This window comes from Geotrypetes seraphini, chromosome 1 (assembly GCF_902459505.1).
Source record: "Geotrypetes seraphini chromosome 1, aGeoSer1.1, whole genome shotgun sequence".
Classification (NCBI taxonomy): domain Eukaryota; kingdom Metazoa; phylum Chordata; class Amphibia; order Gymnophiona; family Dermophiidae; genus Geotrypetes; species Geotrypetes seraphini.
The window spans coordinates 336,545,919-336,571,351 of record NC_047084.1 but is presented as its reverse complement, the minus strand read 5'-3'; the positions used below and the strand labels follow the sequence as shown (position 1 = coordinate 336,571,351).

General features: G+C 43.8%; 1 protein-coding gene across 2 annotated transcripts in view; it reads left to right on the top strand.

Moving 5' to 3' along the window:
- The window catches only part of LOC117367044 (probable E3 ubiquitin-protein ligase HERC6), a 139,247-nt gene that overhangs the window by 24,901 nt on the left and 88,913 nt on the right, over window positions 1-25,433 (top strand). The window contains exons 5-8 of one of the 2 annotated variants that reach the window (XM_033959258.1): window positions 1,502-1,593; window positions 1,848-1,975; window positions 4,451-4,602; window positions 9,576-9,652. In XM_033959258.1, coding sequence (XP_033815149.1) covers window positions 1,502-1,593; window positions 1,848-1,975; window positions 4,451-4,602; window positions 9,576-9,652 — 449 coding nt within the window. Of the gene's footprint in view, window positions 1-1,498; window positions 1,594-1,847; window positions 1,976-4,450; window positions 4,603-9,575; window positions 9,653-25,433 lie in introns of both variants that reach the window. The other variant, XM_033959251.1, reaches the window with a different exon arrangement.

Below are 25,433 nucleotides of genomic sequence, written 5' to 3'. Positions count from 1 at the left end.
GGAAAGAGTGGGCATCCCTCCTGCCTTTTTTTTTTGGGGGGGAGGAAGGTGTAAGGTAGGGGATGTTTGGGGGGGTGCCTGGAGTGAGAGTAGGCATCTCTCCTATTTTTTCTTGTGCGGGGGAGGTGGGGGTCAGCATGGTAGAAGGAAGTGCACATTCCTCTTTGTCTTTTGCGGGGGGAGGGAGGGGCCGGTTTCTGGTGCCGGCTCATCTGTGAGGGCTGTCACAGCTGGGGGTGGGGTTTTTTGGGGGGGTGGGTTTCCCTCTTTTTCTAATGGTCAGATATTGTGCATGTGTAATAAGCACTTCACACATTATAATCTCAGTCAATACTCTGGCATTGGTAAACCATTCATAATACCACAACTATATCTCTCAATGCCGCTCTCTCTTCTTAATAAATTGCTTTAATCAAACTATCAGGGCTTCAGACATGCCATTTGGTCACCACACAATTTTTTGTGTTTGCTTGGTTGCCAGAATTCTTCTCACTGGCTATGGCTTCTTCACTAGCCCCTACTCAATGTTTCACAATTTTTTGGTTTTTTTTAAAGTGCTTCATTATATCTCAAACTTATTAAAGTGCTTAATATCAATAACTTAACCATTATAAAAATTGGTTAAAACTTATCTTATTATATTCTTTTTCTTGATATTTTATCTCTTCGGGAAAAGGACCTGTCATATCCGACATGTTTCGCCGACAGGCTGCTTCAAAAGGTCCCCTACGAAACATATAAAATATTTAACTCTTAAACTCTTATAACTTAATTTATTTAGGAGCCAACGTCTAATTATACATTTAAAAACAGGCGCTTACCCCTTCACCACTTATTCTGCACCATTCCGATCCACATAGAAATTTTTTTTGGATAAGATGGCCGCTGCATGTACTTCCTCCCTTAAAAGTACCTCCCCCCAGGATGATGTCACAATAACTTGCAGCGAATCAGAGCCCTACACCAAAGATCCCCATTCAATTTCTTGATTTAGACAACCCCCCTCCCCTCCCCCCCCCCCCGGTTCAACCGTGTCCAGCATGTAAATCCATCTTTCCTGTTTTGAAAATATTTCCATGTAATTTCATTATATCCCCTAGTCTCTGTACATTTTTTATTTTTTTTTTTTGAAAGAGTAAATAATGGATTCACTTTTACCCATTCTACACCACTGAGGATTTTGTAAACATCAATCATATTCCCCTCTCAGCCATCTGTTTTTTCAAGCTGAAGAACCCTAATCTTTTTCTCATATGAGAGGAATTCCATTCCCTTTATCATTTTATTGTTTTTCTTTGAACATTTTCTAATTCCACTACAACTTATTTGAGAGATTGTGACCAGAATTGAACACAGTATGCAAGGGTGGTTGTGAGGGCTTCTGTTTCCTCACTGGAAATTTCACTTGCCCAATTTTAATGGATCTGTGTCTAGCCAGAGAGAATTTTGTGAAAAAGGAGGAGGGATTGTGAAGGCTCTTTCATTTGTATGTCTTCAGCAGGACAGCTTAAGCCCTATTTAGTGGCTGCTCTTCAAAACCTTGGCGGGATTTACATCAGCTGTGGAGATGAGCATAGTGCTGTGCTCACAAGGGTAAGCATTTTGACTTAATTCATATCTGTCTGCCTTGAGTTATTTAAACCTTTTAAGTTTTTCAAAAATTCTGGCCACGTTCATTTATTAGTGAGACTGAGAGAGGCTTTGTGAAGCTTGTTTTGAGTCTTCATTTATTGCTTTGATTGCTTTTGGGCTTGCAGCCAGCATATAAGAAACTTGTCTCAAACTGAGTGAGTCATTGTGGAGCTTTTTGAATGTGATTTTGACATTAGCTGTGATCCATTCTACAGGATGGAAGTGTGTTCACATTTGGAGATAATACTCATGGACAGCTGGGACACAGTCCTACAAGTCAGTCAGCAGGCCCTCAGAAGATCGATGGGATAAATGGCCATGTTTCACAGATAGCTTGTGGAAGGTAAGTATAAGCCACAGCTTGTTTGACTGTAAATATATCATCTTTTACATATGAAATGTGCTCAGTTACTGCATGTATAACACTGGAAACATCATTGTTTGCAATTTAGTTTTGGAGACACACATGATGACTTATTTCAGTTTCTTAAGGCTTTCTTCTTGGCACCCCAGCAAAGAATCGACCTTTAGAAAGATGATGAGAATATGGAGGGCTTGAATTACAGGAATTGAAACTTTATAGTTACTGCGTATACTCAAATATACTCGTAAATAGAAATCATTTTCCCCTAAAAAGGGAGGTGAGCGGTGGAAATATTAACTATAAGCCAAGGGTTTATATTCAAGTATTTCTCTTCTTCCCTTCTTTCTCTTCCAAAAGAGCTACCACTTCCTTTCTCCTGTAACCAAGATTAAAAAATTAAATTGAAATTTACCTGAGGGAATCTGGGTATTTTCACGTCCGCTCCGGGCCATGTTAGGAAAAGCCTAAGTAGATGAGGGGCAGTTGGGGGTCACTGGTAGAAGACCACAGGCCATTTCGGGTCTTGGTTGGTGGGCCCATGTAAACGCGGTGAGCTGTGCTGAGGTGCGGCCAGGAGCAGGATCACTGTGACAATAGCACATATGCAGTGACGAGCCTGGGGATGCCAGTTGGGCCTAATAGGCCCGAAGAAAAGCTATTTTAAGTTCCAGAGCTTTGGTGAAAGCTGGCAGGCACCTGAGGAGACTGGGGAAAGACTCTAGAGAGCCTTAGTGCGGGATGGCTTGTGTGAACCAGGAGCTTTGGGTGTCACCATGGTGACAGCTCCTGCTCAGACCCGTGGCCAGAGCCCAATTCAGGTTTGTGGAGGTTGCTACGGGGAACAAGAGAAAAGAAAATTAAGTTTTTAAAGGTATAAAGAAGTCGTCTAAGGTGTGTTTTAAAATTTTTTATTGTATGTTGGTTTAATTTTGGTTTGGTACTAGCAGGTTTTGGAACTGGAAGCTGTTGACTTCTGCAACAGGGGTGTGCTCCTTGTGCAGAAGTCAGCAGCACTTATGAGGATTCTGAACTGTCAGTGGACAGTTGGGAAGGTTGTTGTAGAGTGACTGACTGATGAGAATTTGTTTTTATTGAGACTTAAAAAAAAAGTGTTTAACTTGTTTTATTGGGTCTGCAGAGTTTTGTGACTCTGTGTAATTGTTTTGGCTTGGGGTGGTTCTAACTTTGTGTACCATAGTGTTTACCCTAGTTATCCTGATTTGTTTTTGGGGGTATGGTATAGTCAAGTTTTGTCACTCAGGTGTGTATTTTAATTCAAGTTTGGAAAACAATAGATTGCCGACTACTATCTATTTACCTTCAAAAGGTGTGTGAGAAACCACTGATTATATTTTTTCTTTGGTTTGGTTTCTTTTGGTTGGACCTGTTAGAGGGTCTAATTAGAGATATCTAATAAATTTCATGGTATTTTTAAGCGTGTTTTCCAGGAGTTTGACAGTTGAGATTCATTTGACTGTTTTTACAGTTAAAACTCCCTGTCAGTATACCGGTAATTACCGAGGCTTATCTTTGTTTAACCTTGGAATCTGCGCTTTTTGCTGGCTACAGTCCAGTGATTGAAAGTAATAAAAGGTTGTACTATTTTTCCTGAATGTGGGTGGGTTTAAGTTCAGGGCAACTAAATTATACGTTCTTTTTTGCGGGTAGTTTGTTAATAATTATAAGCTCTAGGAAAGAGAGAAGGTTTTGCCCCTTTGAGTTTGTTAGGCAGTAGATGGCGTGTCCAAGTGTTCTGCTGAGTTGTCTTTAACAACAACTGAATCTATCGTCTATCAAGAAGAGTGCTGGTACCCAACAGATCCCAACGAAAAAGAGAAAATTGCATGCTTACCTGCATCTGTTTTGAATAAAATCCAATACAGAAACGCCTGGAACATCTGTAAGATAAAATGAGACCACAAAGAATCAAATTCTTAAAAGAACGAGATGGATTAGGTAAATCTATTTATGCTTATCTGATATTGTAAAGCTGTTAGATTTGTAAGCTGGATCCAGTTTGGGTTACTAAAAAGGAAAATGTATATAAAGATTCTTAAATTTAAATTGGATTTATTTTATTATAAAAATTATTCACTGAGTCCCTATTCCCTTTTCTCTATTTACTTGTGCTCATATTCCTCAGTGAAGTACTGCCTGAGGTATCTGCTTGATTTATGACTACGATAGCGGATAAGGTAGGGCAGGACTTCCACTCTGGGGGGGGTGTGGTTACGCTCATCCCAGCACTACAGCTGCCGCCCCCTCCCTCAGGGCCTTCCATATAGTCCTGTGGAGAGTTGGGGGGCAGAAGCAAGCATCACTCATTCCTACCTATATGCCATCTTCCTCAGCTAAAATGACTGCTGTGATATCTTTGCTGTTGTATATAGGCTACAGATCATAAGTTTTGACCATGTATGTTTGTTTTTTTGGCTTATGTTCTTCCCCTTCCAGCTACCACACCCTTGCTTTTGTTTTCACCTCGGGTCGGATGGTTTCTGTTGGCCGTAGACACTTTGACCATGTTGCAGCATGTGATGAAACCCAATTATTGCCAGAGCAGCAAGCACACGTCTTTGACATCAGCAGCCTCGTGACGGCTAATGGTAGGAAAGTTCACTGATTTACACTGGCAAGTTTCTTAAGGCTGTCGCAATACTATGAGTTTGTTGTGTTTAGCATGTCTGGTGTCTTTGCTTTATTCATGGCAAATATCGCCAACATTACTCTCCAAGTAATAAAGTACAGTGGAACCTCAGTTTGTGAGTAACGTGTTTTGCAAGACGAGCAAAACACTCGGCAAACTTTTTGTCTCGCACACCGAGCACTGCCCCGATAAACGAGCACTTACAGCTGCAGGAAGCGCTGCTTAAGGGGGATTTGTCTTCCGTCCGCTGGCCAGCCTTCCACGCTGGGTGTCTTCCGCATGTTGGAGAGCCTCTATCTGAGCCCACATAGCCGAGTGCCATCCCACCTGCACAATTGACGTTGTGCATGATCATACAGAACATGCAGGTGAGACGGCACTCGGCTGCGTGGGCTCGGATAGAGGCTCTCCAACATGCAGAAGGCACCCGGTGTGGAAGGATCAGCTGCAGCTCATCAGACATTGGGGCCAATCATGCTATCTCTAACTTGTATAGCATTACTTTTGCATCACATAAGATGAAATTGACCCAGGCAGATTTGGCAGAGTACCTTTTCCTGTCTTCAGAACTGGTCAGTGCAGAGTCTGCCTTTTTATAAAGAAATATTCAGTACTAATATTCACTACTGCTCTAAGGAACTATCACTGCTATCTGGAAAATTTTTAGGGCTGCCCTTGACCCTAGCCTAGTCCACAATTATATGGATAGCATTGGGTCAGTTAGAGATTTAAATGACTGACGGCAAGATTTAATGATAGTCGCTAAACCAGTTCCAGCAGGTTTAGCTTGCCAGTATTTTACCTCCCAATTATCAGAAAAGATCTCTGTAGTCTTTTCCGAGCTTCCTAGCAGCCTACGACACTGCCACGCAATTGTAATACAATGAGGTCATTACTATTAAAATGGTAATAAAATGGGCTCATTAATATTAAAACGAGCTGGTTGATTCTCCAAACAAAGCATCGGCCAAAAATGATCAGCTGTCTGGGGCTGCCAGTACTGTGAAAAGCGCATCTTGGGCGCAGGTTTCTGGCTGTGGCTCATGAGCACATGTATTAGAAGCGTGTCTTATACAAGCAGGTGATTATACCTCCCTTGCCTAGTGCTGGCATGTCTATGATTGACACGACATAGCATTGCTGGTAATTCTCCACCCCTCTTAACCACCCATGCCTCTTTCCGCGGACTATTCTGCGCATGTGCCGATCACTACCACCAGCAACTGATTTCATATAAATTTGGTGAACTTCCATGAACCTCAGTTGTATGCACGGTTCTTTGAGGATAAGAACATAAGAATTGCCGCTGCTGGGTCAGACCAGTGGTCCATTGTGCCCAGCAGTCCGCTCCTGTGGCGGCCTTTAGGTCAAAGACCAGTGCCCTAACTGAGTCTAGCCTTACCTGCGTACATTCTGGTTCAGCAGGAACTTGTCCAACTTTGTCTTGAATCCCTGGAGGGTGTTTTCCCCTATAGCAACCTCCGGAAGAGCGTTCCAGTTTTCTACCACTCTGGGTGAAGAAGAACTTCCTTATGTTTGTACGGAATGTACCCCTTTTAACTTGTCTTTTTTGCATCATTAGATTTACGGCAGCTACAGTGACCTGTTGTATTTTACCAGTGATATTAGAGAATCCGGCTCTGAGTACTATCCATATAAGTTATAAACAAGTCAATTATGTGCTGGAGAATACTTAATAGGCTTTAAGTCACTGGGGCTTAAACCTCCAACCTCCACAAGGCAAACAGTGCCTGAATAGTGGGCTTTTGTAAATGTTTGTTTACTATTGTGAACCTTTCCATTTATGTGGTGTTTGTGTACTATTTCTGCTGCTTTGAAACATTCCAAATTGGTATTAAATTTAAAAGGGTATTTGACGTATGTGGAAGGCAGATCCTGTCTATACTCTCCAATAAACTGTTCTGTTCCACTTCCAGTCCCACTTCCAAAGCATTGGCTGTAGAAATGAAGTTTAAATTCGGAAGCCTAGTTGCAGCTCCAGGGGGTCTTAGAGTTAACAGGAGGCAGAGCATCAATATGTTCAAGAAAAGGCTGTAAGAGAAAAAAGGGCATTGTCATTCTCACTGAAACCTACAAGTATAAACGCATTAGTTAAATTAACATATTCATGAAGCCATCATCTTATATTTTCAGTCTTTAACATATAACATTACATGAAAAACAATCCTTGAATCCAGCTCGCCAAAAGATTTTACAAAATTTAAAGATAAGAAAATACCAAAGAAGTTGAATAACATTATGGAAGATAAGGCACCTTGACTTTTATGGCCCCTCATCGGCTAGCAAAAACCTATTGCTCCCCTCCATACACACACAGTTCCCTCATCTCTACCCACTCTACCCCAAGCCCTAAGATCCAATTATATCCTACTGACTGTAGGAAACAGCATGTTATATTACACTTTCACTTCATCCTGTTCAGCAAATCCCTTGGCTCTCGGAGTCTGTCTTATCATTCACTGGACTGGCAGCAGGGGCAGCATTCTCAATAACCTCTGAAGGAGAGCATTTCAGCTGTCAAACAGTAGTGACACCTAGTGGCTGGACTTGGGAGGTAATTCTGTAAGGAGGTTGCCAAGAATGAGCGAGTATCCTATGAGTACTAAATATGTGCGCACCTATATGAGAAGCAGCTAATATTCTGGCTACACACTAGCTTGTAAAATGGTGCCTAAATGAGATGGTGCATAACTTGCAGATGGACAGTCACATGGTCAAAGTTTAGGTGGATTGTAGACAGGCTGCACATTTATGTGCATAAATTATAAAAATCCTATCATCTACTCATGTTTAGGCACAATCATTTACACCAGCTCTGTGGCTGGTGGTGTTGCACCTAAAATAGAGGCACATTTTGGCATGTTATGTTGCAAAGGGGAATGGCACTTCCTTAGTTCTGAAGTAAAGGCTGCTTTGTTTACCTCATTGGAATGACTACGAGACGGCATTGTATGTTCCAAAAACAGACAATATTTGTTTATTGTTAGTATGAAAACTTACAAAATTACAGCAGCAAAGGCATAGCAGAAAAATATATTGTCAGTTCAGAATATGCAATGTAGAGAAGAACTTGCACCCATATGCTTAGCAGGGGGCTAGCAGTTCCTCGTAGCATAAGTAAGTGAATCTCTCTGGCCCTATCTGTGATGCACATGTTTTTTTATACAGAAAAATTTTTCCTTTGTTCCAAAAAACCCATCCCCGAATTCTGGTCATGTGACTCCCTATTGGTACAAAAATGTATACCTAACTATTCCTCCTCTCAGTCCACGCCTCTCTCACTCCCCCCCCACGAGAGGGGCCCTTGCAGAAACAAAGAATTCTTAGTGAACTTTCTTCCTCCAGCGCTGAGATCCTTATCACCTTGCAGATGTTGATTAGTGGTTTTACAATTCTGTGCATCTTCAGGATGGCGTCCTTGTATGCTGAAAGTTGGCAAAGGTGACCTTTCAACAATCCAGCTGCTTTGTTCCCATAACTTGGTTCAGAGACAGGGAGCAAATGTTTTGGTACCAAGTTCTCTCATCTCGATACACCCACATCATCCTGCAGGGATCCTTGCTCGTTATAAATGTTTTATGGCTTTCCAGGGTACCTGGCATATGAAGTCATACAGCACTGATAACAGTTCAGCAGAACCTTGGAGAAATATCCTCCCAGCAGGGAATGGAGACAGGAACTTTGCAGCACAAAGGCCAGCTGGGTTAGCATTTCAAAGGATACATGTGTTCACAGACAGCAAGGTACAGGCTGGGCCTGGCTATGGGAAAATATAGGTCTGTAGTGTCCAGCATAAACAAGTGAGGCCTGTATGTCCAGGTTATCCATCTCAGTTCCAAGTTAGAATATTTTACGTGCCTAAATGTAGGCCCTCCTTATAGAATTATCATCTTAGCAGTGCGTGTGATCAGGACCTCCTGGGGATTCGGCCCCACCCCTTAAAGGCCATAACTCGATAACAACGTTTGACAAAACTTGGTCGATTTTGGCAAATTTCAGCACTTAGACCCTTGACCAACATCCAGATCTTTACTTATAGTTTTCTGGTTGACATGTGTGTTTATTTTGTCTTCTTTATCATATTATATTGGCATATCAATATCTGCTAACACTATAACATACCTACTTGTACTGATTGCATTGAATGTATAATACCCTTTTCTTTCTCGACATACTTTCCTCATTCCTCTTAGTTGTTTGTACATTTCGTTTCCATACTTATTTATGATTTGCATACATTGATGATTGTTATAATGTTTTCTGCTTTTATATTTTCTGTTACTACCACCTCTAATTTGTAATTAGATATACATGATGGGTGTCTTCATCTGGCTTAACCTGTGCTTCATTGGAAGCTCTCTTTCTGTATTGTTATGCTTTCTAAAACCAATAAAATTTTCTTGAACCTAAAAAAAAAAAGGCCCTGATGGCACTGATCTGAATTTGAATTGGTTGAGCAGGTAAAACAGGCAGATGCTGCTCAGCCAATCAAATTCAGATCAATACTGTTGGGGCCTTAAGGAGGTTTGGAGAATCCCTAGCCCAAGAGACCTGAGTTGTTGTTTGTTTTTTGTTTTTTTTGTTTACTTTTTGTTTGATGCAGTTTGACTGGTTGAGCAGGCTGCCTACTCCAACAAATCAAACTGCATCAAGCAAAAAATAAGCAAACAAAAACAGTAGGGCTCTAGAGCTGAGAATTCACTGAATCCTCTGAAAGCCCCCATCGCACGCCACTGCATCTTAGGAACTAAATTTATAGGGTTCAAGAAGGAAGCCTGGTGCTGTATACATTCTGGGAGGAATTTTTTTTATGGATGTTAATATTGATTAGTAACTTTAGCAGCCTGTTTTGATTTGAAAAGTATTGTTGGGAGACCTTTGATTTAACTGACACAATCTTCATTTCCACAGATCAAGAGAGAATTCACATAAAAAGAATTTTTGCCGGGGGATGTACCAACTTTGTCTCCACTTTTACTGAACCTCAGGTGAGAGAGCTGGAGCATGTTAAGAATGTAAGAATAGCCATACTGGGTCAGACCAATGGTCTATCTGGCCCAGTATCCTGTTTTTCACAACGGTCAATCCAGGTCACCATGCAGAAATACAAATAGTAGCAACACTCCATGCTAGTGATCCCAGGACAAGCAGTGACTTCCCCCATGTCTGTCTCAATAGCAAACTATGGACTCTTCCTCCAAGAACTTGTCCAAACCTTAAATATAGCACTTGTTTTTCAAAAGGAGTTATAAATTTACCAGCAGCTGGTAAATGTATGACTGTGTAAGCTGTCAATTTTCAAAGACACTTCTAATCATTTTTTTAAAATAGTGCTGCCAGATGCACATAGTAATCTAATCTAATCTAATCTAAATCTTGGGTTTATATACCGCATCATCTCCGCAGATGGAGCTCGACACGGTTTACATGGTTAGGGAAGGAACGGAACTCCAGTGGAATTATATAAGTATGAGAGAAGAGAGGTTGGTGTGAGAGTGCCAGGAGCGGGACCATGTAAGAGACAGTCCCTGCTCAACAGAGCTTTCAATCTAATCGGACAGACTACAGGACAGTTGTGTTAGGGAATTACAGAGGGAGTGACAGGCAGGTCAAAGTTAAGGGTTAAAAGCAGTCTTAATGTCGGATTTTAGCCTGGATTTGAACTCCGCCAGAAGATGGAGCTTAATGTACCAACTCAGTCAGTTAAGGCATATGACTATAGTCTGGTACAATCCTGTATTCCACATCTCTTACATGCAGTCATGAACAAAGAATACTGCATTTGTAGCACTGGTAACCCTGCTAAACTGAGAAGCAAAACTGAGCTTGAGACTCGAACACGATTTCAAGTTTTTATTAAAATTTGATTCAGTCGCTTATCCAATTTTTAAGCTAGATACAGCTTAAAATATATATTGGGGAGAACAAATAAAAACAAAAAATACAACGCCAATAACAGGACAATTAAAATAATTTTAAAAACATCAAATAAGTGACGTACTAATAGTTGACAACTAATACCAGTCTTACATGAAACTACAAATTGTATAGGAAGGAGAACCAAATAAGGAACAAGCAAGAGGAAGGGGAACATTGCTACTTGTTTCTTTAGAGAATTTTGAAGTGATAAGAGAAAAAAGTTAAATGTTGAAAGCTTCTTTGAATAAATGGCTCTTAAGTAGGCCCTTGAAATGGTCAAGATTACTCCTCCTCTTTTACGGGGGCTGGGAGGATATTCCAAAGTTGTGGGGCCACCCCAGAAAAAATATCATGCCTTTTGTACCTATTACTCGAAGGGAGGGAACTGTAAGCAATTTATCCCAGGACAAGCAGGCAGCATATTCTTAACACATGGGTGACGTCACCGACGGAGCCCCGGTACGGACCTTTTTAACTAGAAAGTTCTAGTTGGCCGCACTGCACATGCGCGAGTGCCTTCCCGCCCAACGGAGGAGAGCGTGGTCCCCAGTTTCTTCGTTTCCGCGGAGCGAAGAAGACGCATGTGTTTTCAACGGCCGTTGAAAAACTAATTTTTGCCTTCCCGCTCACGTATTTTTTCACTTTCTTTCCTTTTTTCTTATCGGATTCCCTTTATTTTTGTTTTCAAAAAAAAAAAAAAACTCATCAAGTTTTCCTTATTTTTTCAGGCCGGCCCCGGCGGGGCCTGTTGCCACCATACAGGCCTCCGGGTTCGATTTTGCGGAGGCCGTGTTTCCATTCATGCCCCCTCAACCGGGTTTTAAGAAGTGCCAGCGGTGTGCACGCCCGATCTCCCTCACCGACCCACACAATTGGTGCCTCCAGTGCTTGGGTCCAGAGCATCGGGCTGACACCTGCACCCGCTGTGCTACGCTTAAAAAGCGTACTTTGAAAAATCGGCAGATCCAGCAAAATATTTTGTTTGGTACCGGATCTGCCATGGAACCGGCTGCGACGTCGACGGCACCATAAAAGTCGGCACCGACGACATCGACACCCCCGGACCCTTCCTCGGGGTCGTTGGGCCCAGGTAAGCCGGCTAAGAAGCCTCCCACTTCCCTTGAGCGCCCTCCTGCCACGGTTGCGACACCGGCCCTCCCGGCACCGCACCGGCCCCGCAAACGCTCCGCTCCGATCTCGGTGAGTGCCTCATCATCGGCCTCCTCATCGCCGGAGCGTAGAGCGGCACCTATGGTACCGAAGAAGAAAAAAGCGGTACCGGTGCCTCCCTTGGACGACCGCATCGTGGCCATACTCCAAACACAGTTACAGGAGCAGCTGCAACAACAGCTCCAACAACTGTTGCCGGCGTTGCTGGCACCGCACCTTCCGGTATGGGACCGGTCCGAGCCTCACACTGTCCCATCGGTGTCGACCCCCTCGGTACCGATTAATACTTCCATGCCGGTGCTCTTGGCAGAAACACCTACAGTACATACCCGTGATGCTGCCGACCCTGTCCGGTCCCAGGAACGACATCGGTCTTCCTCACCCGGTACCGCCTCGGTGCGCTCAGGCAAATCTCTTTCAAAGACCCGCCATGCCGAGCCCTCCACACCGATGTCCAAACGTACGCACCCCGACGTTAGGGACCCAGATTTGTGGGAAGACTCCCCTCACGGTACCGAGGAGGACGCTTCGTCAACTGACGAAGAACCCTCCATGACCGATACCGTCTCCAAACCAGAGCAATCCTCTTTCTCCAAATTCCTTAGGGAGATGTCAGCAGCTCTTTCCATTCCCTTAGAGTCCTACTCTAAAAAGTCTCAGGGTTTCCTCGATGCCCTAGACTTTGAGCAACCTCCCAAAGAATTTCTGAAGTTGCCCGTCCACGACATCTTACGGGAAACTTTCTATAAAAACTGGGAAGCTCCCCTCACGGTCCCTGGAGCCCCTCATAAATTGGATAGTTTTTACCGGGTTATTCCAATCCCAGGATTTGATAAGCCTCAATTGCCCCACGAGTCCCTCCTAGTGGAATCTACTTTGAAAAAATATCAGGGTTCCAGTGTATATGCCTCCACCCCTCCTGGCAGAGAGGGAAAAACCATGGATAAATTTGGTAAGCGCCTTTTCCAAAATGCCATGTTAGCCAATAGAGCCAACAACTACACCTTCCACTTCTCCTTCTACATGAAGCATCTGGTGCAACAGCTCTCCTCCTTACAGAAATACCTTCCTGAACGTAAGGTCCCTCTTTTCCAGCAACATATTTCCAGCCTCCTCCAACTTAGGAAATTCATGGTTCGCTCCATCTACGACTCATTTGAGCTGACCTCTCGCGCATCTGCCATGGCGGTGGCCATGCGACGTTTGGCATGGCTGAGAGTCTCTGACCTGGACATTAACCACCAGGACCGCCTGGCTAACGCACCTTGTCTGGGTGATGAACTCTTCGGAGAGTCCCTGGACTCAACAACCCAGAAACTCTCAGCACATGAGACCAGGTGGGACACTCTGATTAAACCTAAAAAGAAGACTCCACCTGCTCGCACCTACAGACAGCAGTCTTCCTACCAGCGCAGGTTCTCGGCCAGACCTCTCAACCCGCCTCAACAGCAGCCTCGCCGACCTCATCAACAGCATCAATCTCAGGCTCGCTCACAGTCTCACCAACCTGCCAAGCCTCTCCCTCCGTCAAAACCATCTCAGCCCTTTTGACTTTTTCCTCCAGGGCATAGCCAGTCTCCCATCATCATTGCCTCTTCCTCAGCCTATCGGAGGTCGCCTCCAAATCTTCCTCAGCCGTTGGGAGGTCATCACATCAGACCAATGGGTCCTCAACATCATTCGCCACGGCTACTCTCTCAACTTCCAGACTCTTCCACCAGACAATCCTCCCGTAGAGTCTGCTTCTCACTCCTCCCAAACCCCCCTCCTCCTGAGGGAGATCCAATCCCTCCTTCTTCTCAATGCCATCGAAGAGGTGCCTCCGGACCAAAGGGGTCAGGGATTCTACTCCCGCTACTTCCTGGTTCCCAAGAAGACAGGAGACCTTCGTCCCATCCTCGATCTCAGGGACCTCAACAAGTGTCTGGTCAAGGAGAAGTTCAGAATGCTCTCCCTTGCCACGCTTTACCCTCTTCTCTCTCAACATGACTGGCTATGTTCCCTGGACCTCAAAGAGGCCTACACTCACATCCCAATCAATCCGACTTCACGTCGCTACCTACGGTTTTAGATACAGCACCGTCACTATCAGTACAAAGTGCTACCTTTTGGCCTCGCTTCATCGCCCAGGGTGTTCACCAAGTGCCTTATTGTGGTGGCGGCCTTCCTCAGGTCTCACAACCTTCAGGTGTTCCCCTACTTGGACGATTGGTTGGTGAAAGCACCTACGTCTCCACTTGTGCTACAAGCCACTCATCACACCATCTCTTTCCTCCATCTCCTGGGGTTCGAGATCAACTACCTCAAGTCGCATCTGCTTCCCAAACAGCGTCTTCAGTTCATTGGAGCAGTTCTCGACACCACACTAATGAGGGCGTTTCTCCCCTCCGACCGTCAAAGGACCCTGCTCCACCTCTGTCGTCAGGTGCTCCTTCATCACTCCATTCCTGCCTGACAGATGATGGTCCTCCTGGGCCACATGGCCTCGACGGTCCATGTGCTTCCTCTGGCGCGACTCCACCTCAGGACACCTCAATGGACTCTTGCCAACCAATGGTCACAGACCACGGATCTTCTTTCTCATCCCATCTCTGTGACATCGTTTCTTCAGCAATCTCTTCAATGGTGGTTGAACTCCTCAAATCTTTCCAGGGGTCTACTCTTTCATCTACCCCCTCACTCCATGATCATAACCACGGATGCCTCCCCCTATGCGTGGGGAGCTCACCTGGGAGATCTACGCACCCAGGGACTCTGGACCCCGCAGGAGCGTCAACATCACATCAATTTCCTGGAACTCAGAGCCATGTTCTATGCTCTCAAGGCCTTCCAGCACCTTCTCTGCCCTCAGGTTCTTCTCCTGTGCACAGACAATCAAGTCGCCATGTACTACATAAACAAGCAAGGCGGCACCAGATCTCGCCTCCTTTGTCAGGAGGCTCTCAGCATCTGGACTTGGGCCACGGCCCGCAATCTCTTCCTCAAGGCTGTCTATATCCAGGGCGAACAGAACTCCCTGGCCGACAATCTCCTCCTGTCGTCTGGGACCTGAATGTGGTTTTATCAGCCCTCATGAAACCCCCTTTTGAGCCTCTTGCCACAACTTCGCTCAAACTTCTAACATGGAAGGTGCTTTTCCTCATTGCCATCACCTCTGCCAGGAGGGTTAGTGAGATGCATGCACTGGTCGCCGATCCACCGTTCACTGTTTTTCACCATGACAAGGTGGTTCTGCGTACCCATCCTAAATTCCTTCCCAAGGTGGTCTTGGCTTTTCACCTCAACCAGTCCATTGTGTTGCCTGTCTTTTTCCCTAAACCCCATTCTCATCCTGGGGAACAGGCGTTGCACACGCTGGATTGTAAGCGTGCCCTTGCATACTACCTTGACCGTACCAGGGCTCACCGCTCGTCCCCTCAGCTCTTTCTGACCTTCGATCCTAACCGTCTAGGTCGTCCTGTCTCTAAACGGACGCTTTCCAACTGGCTTGCTGCCTGTATTGCGTTCTGTTATGCTCGGGCCGGTCTCTCACTGGAAGGTGCTGTCACGGCCCACAGGGTCAGAGCTATGGCTGCTTCTGTGGCTTTCCTCCGTTCCACGCCCATCGAGGAGATCTGCAAAACTGCCACTTGGTCCTCAGTTCACACATTCACTTCTCACTACTGTCTGGATGCCTTCTCCAGACGGGATGGGCACTTCGGCCAATCTGTGTTACAAAATTTATTTTCCTAATGGCCAACCATCCCTCCTCCCTCTCTGTTAGCTTGGAGGTCACCCATGCGTTAAGAATATGCTGCCTGCTTGTCCTGGGATAAAGCACAGTTACTTACCGTAACAGGTGTTATCCATGGACAGCAGGCAGATATTCTTACGTCCCACCCTCCTCCCCGGGTTGGCTTCTTAGCTGGCTTATCTTAACTGGGGACCACGCTCTCCTCCGTCGGGCGGGAAGGCACTCGCGCATGCGCGGTGCGGCCAACTAGAACTTTCTAGTTAAAAAGGTCCGTACCGGGGCTCCGTCGGTGACGTCACCCATGCGTTAAGAATATCTGCCTGCTGTCCCTGGATAACACCTGTTACGGTAAGTAACTGTGCTTTACAGTCAGATGATCTAAGTCCGGGATGGCTCGTATGGAATAAGCTATTTATCATTGAATTGGGGTGATTTTAGAATGCATAGTTTTAAAAGTTATTAATGAAATTTTATAGGAAATTCTTTGATTGCCAACCAGTGGGCAATTCGAAGCATGGGATCATATTTCCTAGTTTTTGTTTTTAGTTTAATTGTAGCATTTTGAATTATTTGAGGGCGCCTCAATTCTTTCTGAGTTATTCCTGTAAATAAGCTGTTGCAGTAATCCAATTTTGCAATGATAATGAGTGGACCAATATGTTCAGAGATTTTGGTTCTAGGAATTTAGAAATTGACCGAATCATCCTCGGCTTGAAAAAACAGGATTTGATTACAGAGCTTATATGATTGTAAAATGTCAGTTTTTTAATCAACTGTAACCCCTAGGATTTTTATTGAAGGAACACAGTCTAGGAGGGAGTTATCAATAAGAATTGGAGCATGTAGCGATATTCCCTCTTTCCAGGGGAAAATCGTAGTTTGTGTGTTTGATGCATTTAACGCTGGCATGTTGTCATTCTGCCAAAACTTGATCTGAGTAAGTTTGTTAATCTCAGTAATTTCATTGATGTTTTCTGGATTTAGTGGATGTAATAGTTGAATGTCATTTGAGTAGGCAAATGCAGAAAAACTGATAGATTGACAGAGGGTGAGGAGAGGAGACAAGAAAATGTTAAAACAGCAAAGCCTTGTGGTATCCCGCATTGACTGGCAAAGAGAGCCGATGAAGAGTTATTGAAAAAGATTTTAGATTGACGGTTTGAGAAATAAGACTGGAGCCATTTGAGTACCTGGCCTGTGATCCCATTGGATTCTAATCTTTGTAGCAGAAGTGAGTGATCTACCATGTCAAAAGCAGCGGAAAGGTTGAGCAAGATGAGGACTACCGAATTGTGGTGGTCTAGATGATAAAGTATGGTGGTTGTCATCCTTAATAGTGAATGCTCAGTTGAATGATTTACCCTAAAACCTGTTTGGGGATGAAGAATGTTTAAAATCAAGAAAAGGACTTCACAGTAACACTGAGGATCCTACACAGATTTCTGCACAAGGAGAAGCCACTTCAGATGACAGACCGGCAAGCAGACAGAAGCAGGATGTTGAGCTACCCAGTTTTCTGTACCGTTTGCCATATATATGACTACCTTCCTTCTGGGATGCGGTCTTAAGTATGCACTTGATGCAAGGAACTGGAGGGCCTGAAGAAACAAGTCAGACTCCTGGAGAGTAAAATACTGGAACTAGAAGCACTTCGAGCAGTGAAAGAGGAGGACAAAGAGGCAGAAAACTTCATGACAGAGGAAACTGTTGAGGAAGAAGTCAGGGAGTCAGAGAAGTTCATCGAACAGGCATACAGGGAGATCGTGAAAAATCACCAACAACAGTGGAGCTGCCAAGATACACCTACAGTGAGCGAGGACCAACATACACCTACAGTGAGTGAGGACCACTTGGAGGACAACCACAAGGAAGATGAGTCCGATGCAAGCCAACGCCAGGATGAGGGAAGATGAAAGTGCACAGAGGACACGGACCTACGGCTGGTCATACACCAAGGACATGGACCTGTGGCTAGAGAGGCAAGAGAAGATAGAGAGGACAGCAATTGTTGTGGGGGACTCCATCATCAGACAAGTCGACAGCCACATAGCGGGAGGAAGACAGGATCGGCTGTTGACCTGCCTACTGGGCGCCAAGGTAGTGAGCCGCATCGACAGGATCATCGACAGCGTGGAAGAGGAAGATATGGCGGTGGTGATCCACATGGGGACAAACAACGTGAGCAACAGGAACTACAGCAGGGAAGGACTGAAGGACCAGTTCTGGATGCTAGGAGGGAAGCTGAAGACCAGAATGCGGAGAGTAGTGTTCTCGGAGATCCTGCCGGTACCTAGGGCCGACAAGAAGAGATAGACGGAGCTGCAAGCAGTCAACGCAAGGATGAGGTGCTGGTGTGAGGAAGAAGGATTTCACTTCGTGCGCAACTGGACGACGTTCTGGGGGAAGAGCAAGCTTTTCAGGAAGGATGGACTCCACCTCGGCGGAGACGGAACAAGGCTACTTGCAAGCAATATCAAAAGAGAAATTGAAATTTTTAAACTAGGAAGAAGGGGAAAGCTGACAGTCGACCCAGAGGATACCATGCAAGAAGATTGCGGGGAAGACTCACCGGATCATAGGCAAGACAGATGGATCGAAAGGGACATAAGAGGGAAGGAAATGCAAGAAAGTAACAGGCCACAAACTCAAGTGTATGTACACGAATGCAAGGAGCTTAAGGAATAAGATGGGGGAATTGGACGCTATGACACTAAAAGATAACCTTGACATCATAGGCATCACGGAAACATGGTGGAACGAGGAAAACGTCTGGGACACTGTGCTACCGGGATACAAGCTATACTGCAGAGACAGAGTAGATAAAAAAGGTGGAGGTATTGCCCTATTCGTCAAAGAGGGAATTGAGTCTACCGGAGAGAACATGCCAGAAACAAAAAATAAGGTAGTCTCTATGGGTCAAAATTCCGGGAACAAATGGAACGGAAACGAAGATCGGCATCTACTATCAACCCCCAGGGCAGTCCGAAGAAATTGATGGAGAAATGACGGACGAGATTAAATACAACTGCAAGGGAGGCAACGCAGTTATCATGGGTGACTTCAATTATCCGGGGATAGACTGGAACCTAGGCACCTCCGGCTGCGGTAGAGAGACCAAGTTCCTGGATGCTGTAGGCGATTGCTTCCTGGAACAACTTACGAGAGGCAATGCAATTCTGGACTTAATTCTAAATGGACTATGAGGACTGGTGCAAGGTTTATAAGTAGAAGGGATGCTTGGAAGCAGTGATCACAATATGATCCGCTTCAGCCTGGACACAGGGGCAAAATATAGATCCAGAACGATGGCAACGGCACTGATCTTCTGAAAAGGGAATTACAAAGGGCTCATGGTGGGGAAGAAGATTAAGAAGAGGATAAGCACTGTAAAAACACTAGAGCAAGCATGGTCCCTTTTTAAGGACACAGTCACCGAGGCGCAAAGTCTATATAATATTTTTTGTATTTTACTATTTTTGTTTGGAATAGATTGGTATTAAATGGAATCTTAATGTCTGTCAAAATCAGCACATGATCTGACAAGGAAAAAATTGAATCTTAGGGATAGAACATTTGGGGACTAACTGATCTGAAGTGCAGATCACATCTAAGGTGTAACCTGCTAAGTGATGTGAAACAATGTCATGAGACTCAGATCTTGTAAGTTTTTAGTTCTATTGTGAGCAGATTTGAGCTGTCATCAAAATGAATATTCAGATTGCCTAATACTATTGGGTTATTAGTTGAATTACAGAATTCGAAGAGAAGATGTTTGTAAGACTGAAAGTGTCTCGATTTAGGGAAGGTGGAGCATAAAGAAGTAATAGATCCAATGATGGGTTAGTATTTATCTTTAATTGAAGCATTTCTATTATTGACCTTGATGGAGAGTGTTCTATATGAGAAATTAGACCTTCACGAAAAATTATTGTAAGTCCGCCTCCTTTACGCCTGGTGCGGTAGTTAAAGAAGTAGGAAAAGCCATTAGGGCAGGCAAGAGAGAGAAAGATCCCTCATCTCCATCGGCTAGCCACGTTTCAACAATGCAAAGAATATCAAGATGATTGAAAGTAATGGGTCTTTGAGGTGATATTTGCCTCTGAAGGATCTACTGTTGATCAAACCTAAGGTAAAATTATTGATCTTTTGCATAGCGATCATTCTCTTGGTAGATTCAGCAGTCGTGGGTATTTTTACCCGAAAGGGAAATTGGAGAGAGCTAGCAGCAGGTTGTTGAACTAATCACGATACTACATCAGGTGGAGATAAGATTTTCGGTAACGGGATAATCGCACGCCAGTACGCCGACAATTCGCAAGACAGAAGCGCGCGGGGGAAAAAGTAATTTTTAAAGAGCGCCGACTGGGGGTTTGGGGTGGCAAAACCCCCCCCCCCCCACACACACACACACACTTTATTGGTTAGTATTCATGCTGAACTTTTCCCGAAAAAAATAAGAAAAAGTTCCGTTTTCGCTATTATGGAGGTTTCCAACCTCTGAAACCCCCCTCCAACAGCAGCGCGAACACTAACCAATAAAGTGGGGGGGTTGCCACCCCAAGCCCCCCTTCGGACCTCTTTAAAAATGACTTTTTCCCCCGCACGCTTCTGTCTTGCGCCGAATTGTCGGCGCTGGATTGTCAGCGCGCTGGTGTCTTGCGTGCCACTGTCTATGAACCAGATTTTCTTATGAGAGGAAGCAAGTTGGCAGGTTAAGGAGAGGTAGTGGCTAGGACGGTTCCCCCAGAAAACTGGTTTAGGCAATGTATTGGCGTCCATAGTGTGCTTGTAAAATACTAAATTATCTATTTGCGCAATAATAGAAAGATGAGGAAAAATAGGCCTTTAGGGTTAGCTAAAGGGAAGCGTCTAGGGTTAATAAAATTTGCGCACTGAGTGCGCAAAGGAGCGCAATAAGAAGTATTATCTGCTCCTTAGTGCGCTCCTTCGGCGCACGCCTTTGTGGCATGTGCCGCTAAGGAGCTTGTTTTAAAGGGCATAAAGGCAGACCTGAGTTGAAGGGGGCGGAGTCCTGTTTCGCTGCCACTTTGCGGCGGCAGATCAATAAGTGACAGCAGAGCCTAAAAATAACAAGTTGCACCTAATTAAACACAGAAAACAAAATTCAAACTTGCACAAAATCAAAAATTACAAACAGTAAATGCAGTGAAATGCTTCGACAAGGTGTACTGGTGAGGTGCTCAAGGCCAAATGTCAAACTCAGAAAAATGGTGCACCAAGGTTCAAAGACTAATCAATAAAGATTAATAAAGTTTAAATTAGCCACCAAATAGTAAAGATATGTAGAAAACTAACCACTAGTTCCTCAGTTTGCCACACTATGATAACGTATGGTAGCTGTCCTCATAGGAACTTTATAACGTGTATAGTTTTCATTATTTTTATACTTTTCTTTTCCTTTTTTTTTATTTTATTTACTTATAAGATACTTGTGCCTAGTATAATAGCATTTATAGCAAAAGTGATGATAATAACAGTCACTTAGCTTTTATCTAGCTCTGGGTCTAGCTCAATCCCCACTTTCTAACTATGGATCTAGCGTTTTGCTAGGAAAAGATTCTGCTCTGCGTTCTCCTTCCCCGACCCTGATGAAATCGTGAAACGCGTCGGTGGGGATTGAGCTAGACCCAGAGCTAGATAAAAGCTAAGTGACTGTTATTATCATCACTTTTGCTATAAATGCTATTATACTAGGCACAAGTATCTTATAAGTAAATAAAATTAAAAAAAAAAAAAAAAAAGGAAAAGAAAAGTATAAAAATAATGAAAACTATACACGTTATAAAGTTCCTATGAGGACAGCTACCATACGTTATCATAGTGTGGCAAACTGAGGAACTAGTGGTTAGTTTTCTACATATCTTTACTATTTGGTGGCTAATTTAAACTTTATCAAGGCCAAATGTGGCATTACTATTAAACCATGCAATCAGGCATGCAAGACGTACTTAACTTTAAATTTTAGAGCAACAAAATTTAGTAAAATCATGACTAGTGGAAGCAGTTGACTAGTCTCACATCTATGACATTTGACTTGCCTATTGGGGAAAGTCTTTGTTTAGACACTCCAAATTTGTGACGAGATTAAATTCTAGAATGACCTCTGAGTGCCCAGAATCCATTATAGAATTTTAGCATGACTGTCATAGACCTGGTGTAAGCATGTGAGTATAAATGTGGCTTACAGAATTCTGCAAGTTACACGCATAAAAGGGAGTCCCCACTCATTGCCTGTCCACCCAGGCTCTGTTCCCCTTTCATTTACACGCCTTGCCATTTAGTTATGTGAGTTTTCAAAGCTGGCACTTACATAGATGGTGCTGCTAAAAATACATGCATATGACATTAAATGTTTAGGACCACTTTGAAAATTTACTACAGATGGAATATCCAAACTTTAGTACAAATTTGAGCACATCTTGAAACATTTGTAAGAACTTCTATCCCCTTTCAATAACTCTAAATTTAAGAGTATAGTGAAATTTTGAAGCATAGAAAATGAGTGGACAGAGGCAGAGAAACATGATGGCAGATAAAGGCCAAATAGCCCATCCTGTCTACCTATCTGTATCATCTACTATCTTTATTTCCCTATGAGATCCTATGTGCCTATTCCATACTTTCTTGAATTCAGACAGTCTCCATCACATCTACTGGGAGACTATTTCATATATACATGCACCTACCACCCTTTCTGTAAAAAAAAGTATTTTAGATTACTCCTGAGATCACCTTTTAACTTCATCCTATGCCTTCCCATTCCAGACTTTCCTTTCAAATGAAAGAGACTTGCCTCTTGCACATTAATGCTATGTAGGTACAGTATTTAAATGTCTTTGTTATATCTCCCCTCTCCTGCCTTTCCTCCAAAGTATACATATTGAGATCTTTGTCCCCAAACACCTTTATGACGTAGACCATCTTCCATTTTAGTAGCCTTCCTCTGGACTGACTCCATCCTTTTTATATCTTTTTGAATGTGCGTTCTCCAGAACAATACAAGGTATTCTAAATGAGGGCTTACCAGAGTCTTATACAGGGCCATTAATACTTCCTTTTTCTACTGGCCATTCCTCTCCCTATGGACCCAAGCATTCTTCTAGCTTTTGCCATCGCCTTTTTCAATCTGTTTGGCCACCTTAAGATCATCATATATTATCACACCCAATTTCCGTTCCTCTTTTGTGAACAAAGTTCTTCACCCCCTAAACTGTACCGTTCATTGAGTTTTTGCAGTGCAAAGGCATGACCATGCATGTCTTAGCATTAAATCTTAGCTGCCAAATTTCAGGCCATTCTTCAAGCTTTGCTAGTTCTTTCCTCATGATGTTCACACCATCAGGGGTGTCTATTCTATTGCAGATTCTGGTATTATCCACAAAGGTGAAAATCTTACCTGACAGCCCTTAAACAGTATTCCTTACAAAAATGCTAAAAAAAACAGGCCCAAGAACTGAACCTTGAGGCACACCACTGGTAACATTTCTTTTCTCAGAGAAATAATACTTTTCAATATGTTCTATTATGTGATACTGTGATCCGTATAATTAAAAACGGACTATAAATGAACCATATAAAAAACTATAAAACTATAAACTTATAAACTATCTCCATTGACAACTACTAGCCTCTGCTGCCTTTCATTCAACCAGTTCCTGACCTAGTCTGTCACTTTGGGGCCCATCCTGATGGCACCCAGTTTATTTATTAGATGTTTGTGTGGAGCACTGTCAAAGGCTTTGCTAAAATCTAAATACACCACATCTAGCGTACTCCCTCTACCCATTTTGGTCACCCAGTCAAAGAAGTTGATCAGATTTTGTCTTGACAAAACCTGCCTCTAGTGAATCCATGCTGCCTCCGGTCCAGTAATCCACTGGATTCCAGGAACTGTGTTCTCTTTTAAATGTGTTTCCATGAATTTACTTACCACAGAAGTCAGACTTAAAGGCATAAAAACATAAGCAGTGCCTCCGCTGGGTCAGACCAGAGGTCCATCATGCCCAGCAGTCCGCTCACACAGCGGCCCATCAGGTCCAGGACCTGTTTAGTAATCCTCTATCTATACCCTACTATCCCCTTTTTCTTCAGGAAATCATCCAATCCCTTCTTGAACCCCAATTCCGTACTCTGTCCTATCACATCCTCTGGAAACGCATTCAAGGTGTCCATCACTCTTTTGGGTGAAGAAGAACTTCCTATCATTGGTTCTGAATCTTTCCCCTCTCAATTTTTCTGAATGCCCTCTCGTTCTTGTCGTTTTCGAAAGTTCGAAGAATCTGTCCCTCTCCACTTTATACCTTTCATGATCTTGTAAATCTCTATCATGTTCCCTCTAAGCCTCCTCTTTTCCAGGGAAAGAGCCCCAGGTTCTCTAATCTTTCAGCATATGAAAGATTTTCAATACCTTTTATCAATCGCATCACTCTTTTCTGAACCCTCTCGAGTATCGTCATATCCTTCCTAAGGTACGGCGACCAATATTGGACACAGTACTCCAGATGTGGGCTCACCATCGCCCGATACAACGGCAGGATAACTTCTTTCATTCTGGTTGTAATACATTTCTTGATAGTACCTAGCATTCTATTCGCCTTCTTAGAGGCCACCGTGCACTGTGCTGACAGCTTCATAGTCTTGTCCACCATCACCCCCAAGTCTTTTTCTAGGGTACTTTCACCTATTACCAGCCCTCCCATTGTATAACTGTACTTCAGGTTTCCGTTTCCTACATGCAAGATTTTACATTTCTCTACATTAAACTTCATCTGCCATTTCGTCGCCCACTCTTCCAGTTTGTTCAGGTCCCTTTGCAAATTCTCACAGTCCTCTTTGGTCCCAACTCCATTAAATAGTTTGGTGTCGTCTGCGAATTTTATTACTTCGCACTTCATCTCTGTTTCTAGATCATTTATAAATATATTGAACAGCAGCAGTCTGAGTACCGACCCTTCGGAACACCACTCGTGACCCTCCTCCAGTCAGTAGCCCTTCACTCCTACCCTTTGCTTCCTACCCACCAACCAATTTTTGATCCATCTATGTACTTCTCCTTCCACCCCATGGTTCTTCAGTTTCCGCAGTAGGCGTTCATGGAGTACCTTATCAAAGGCTTTTTGGAAGTCTAAGTATACAATGTCTATGGGTCCCCTTTGTCCATTAATTCCTTCGAAGAAGTGCAATAAGTTCGTTAGGCACGATCTTCCCTTGCAGAAGCCATGTTGGCTTGTTTTCATTAGTTTATTCCTTTCTAGATGCTTGTCGATGCTGTCTTATCAGTGCTTCAGCCATGTTCCCCGGAACTGAAGTCAGACTTATCAGTATGTAGTTCCCCGGGTCACCTCTCGATCCTTTTTTTAAAGATGGGCGTAACATTAGCTATCTTCCGGGATCATGCCTGTTTTCAGGGATAGGTTACAAACCTGCTGTAGTAGTTCCGCTATTTCCTCCTTTAGTTCTTTCAGTACCCTAGGGTGGATTCCATCCGGGCCCGGAGATTTGTCAGTTTTTAATCTATCTGCTTTATGTACGTCTTCGAAGCTTACCTCCATGGATGTTAATTTTTCTGCTTGATCTCCTTTGAAGATTTTTTCAGGTTCCGGCACGCTGGATGTGTCCTCTTTTGTAAAAACTGACGAAAAGAACATGTTTAGCCTATCCGCCACTTCTTTTTCCTCCTTCACCACTCCTTTCCTATCTCCTTCATCCAGCGATCCCACCTCCTCCCTTGCCAGCTGTTTCCCTTTAACATATCTGAAGAACGGTTTGAAATTTCGTGCTTCCCTGGCTAGCCTCTCTTCATATTCTCTTTTTGCTCTTCTAATCACGCAGTGACATTCTTTTTGATGCTTCCTATGCTCTTTCCAGTTCTCCCCGGTTTTGTCCTTTTTCCATTTCCGGAATGAATGTTTGTCTCCTATTGCTTT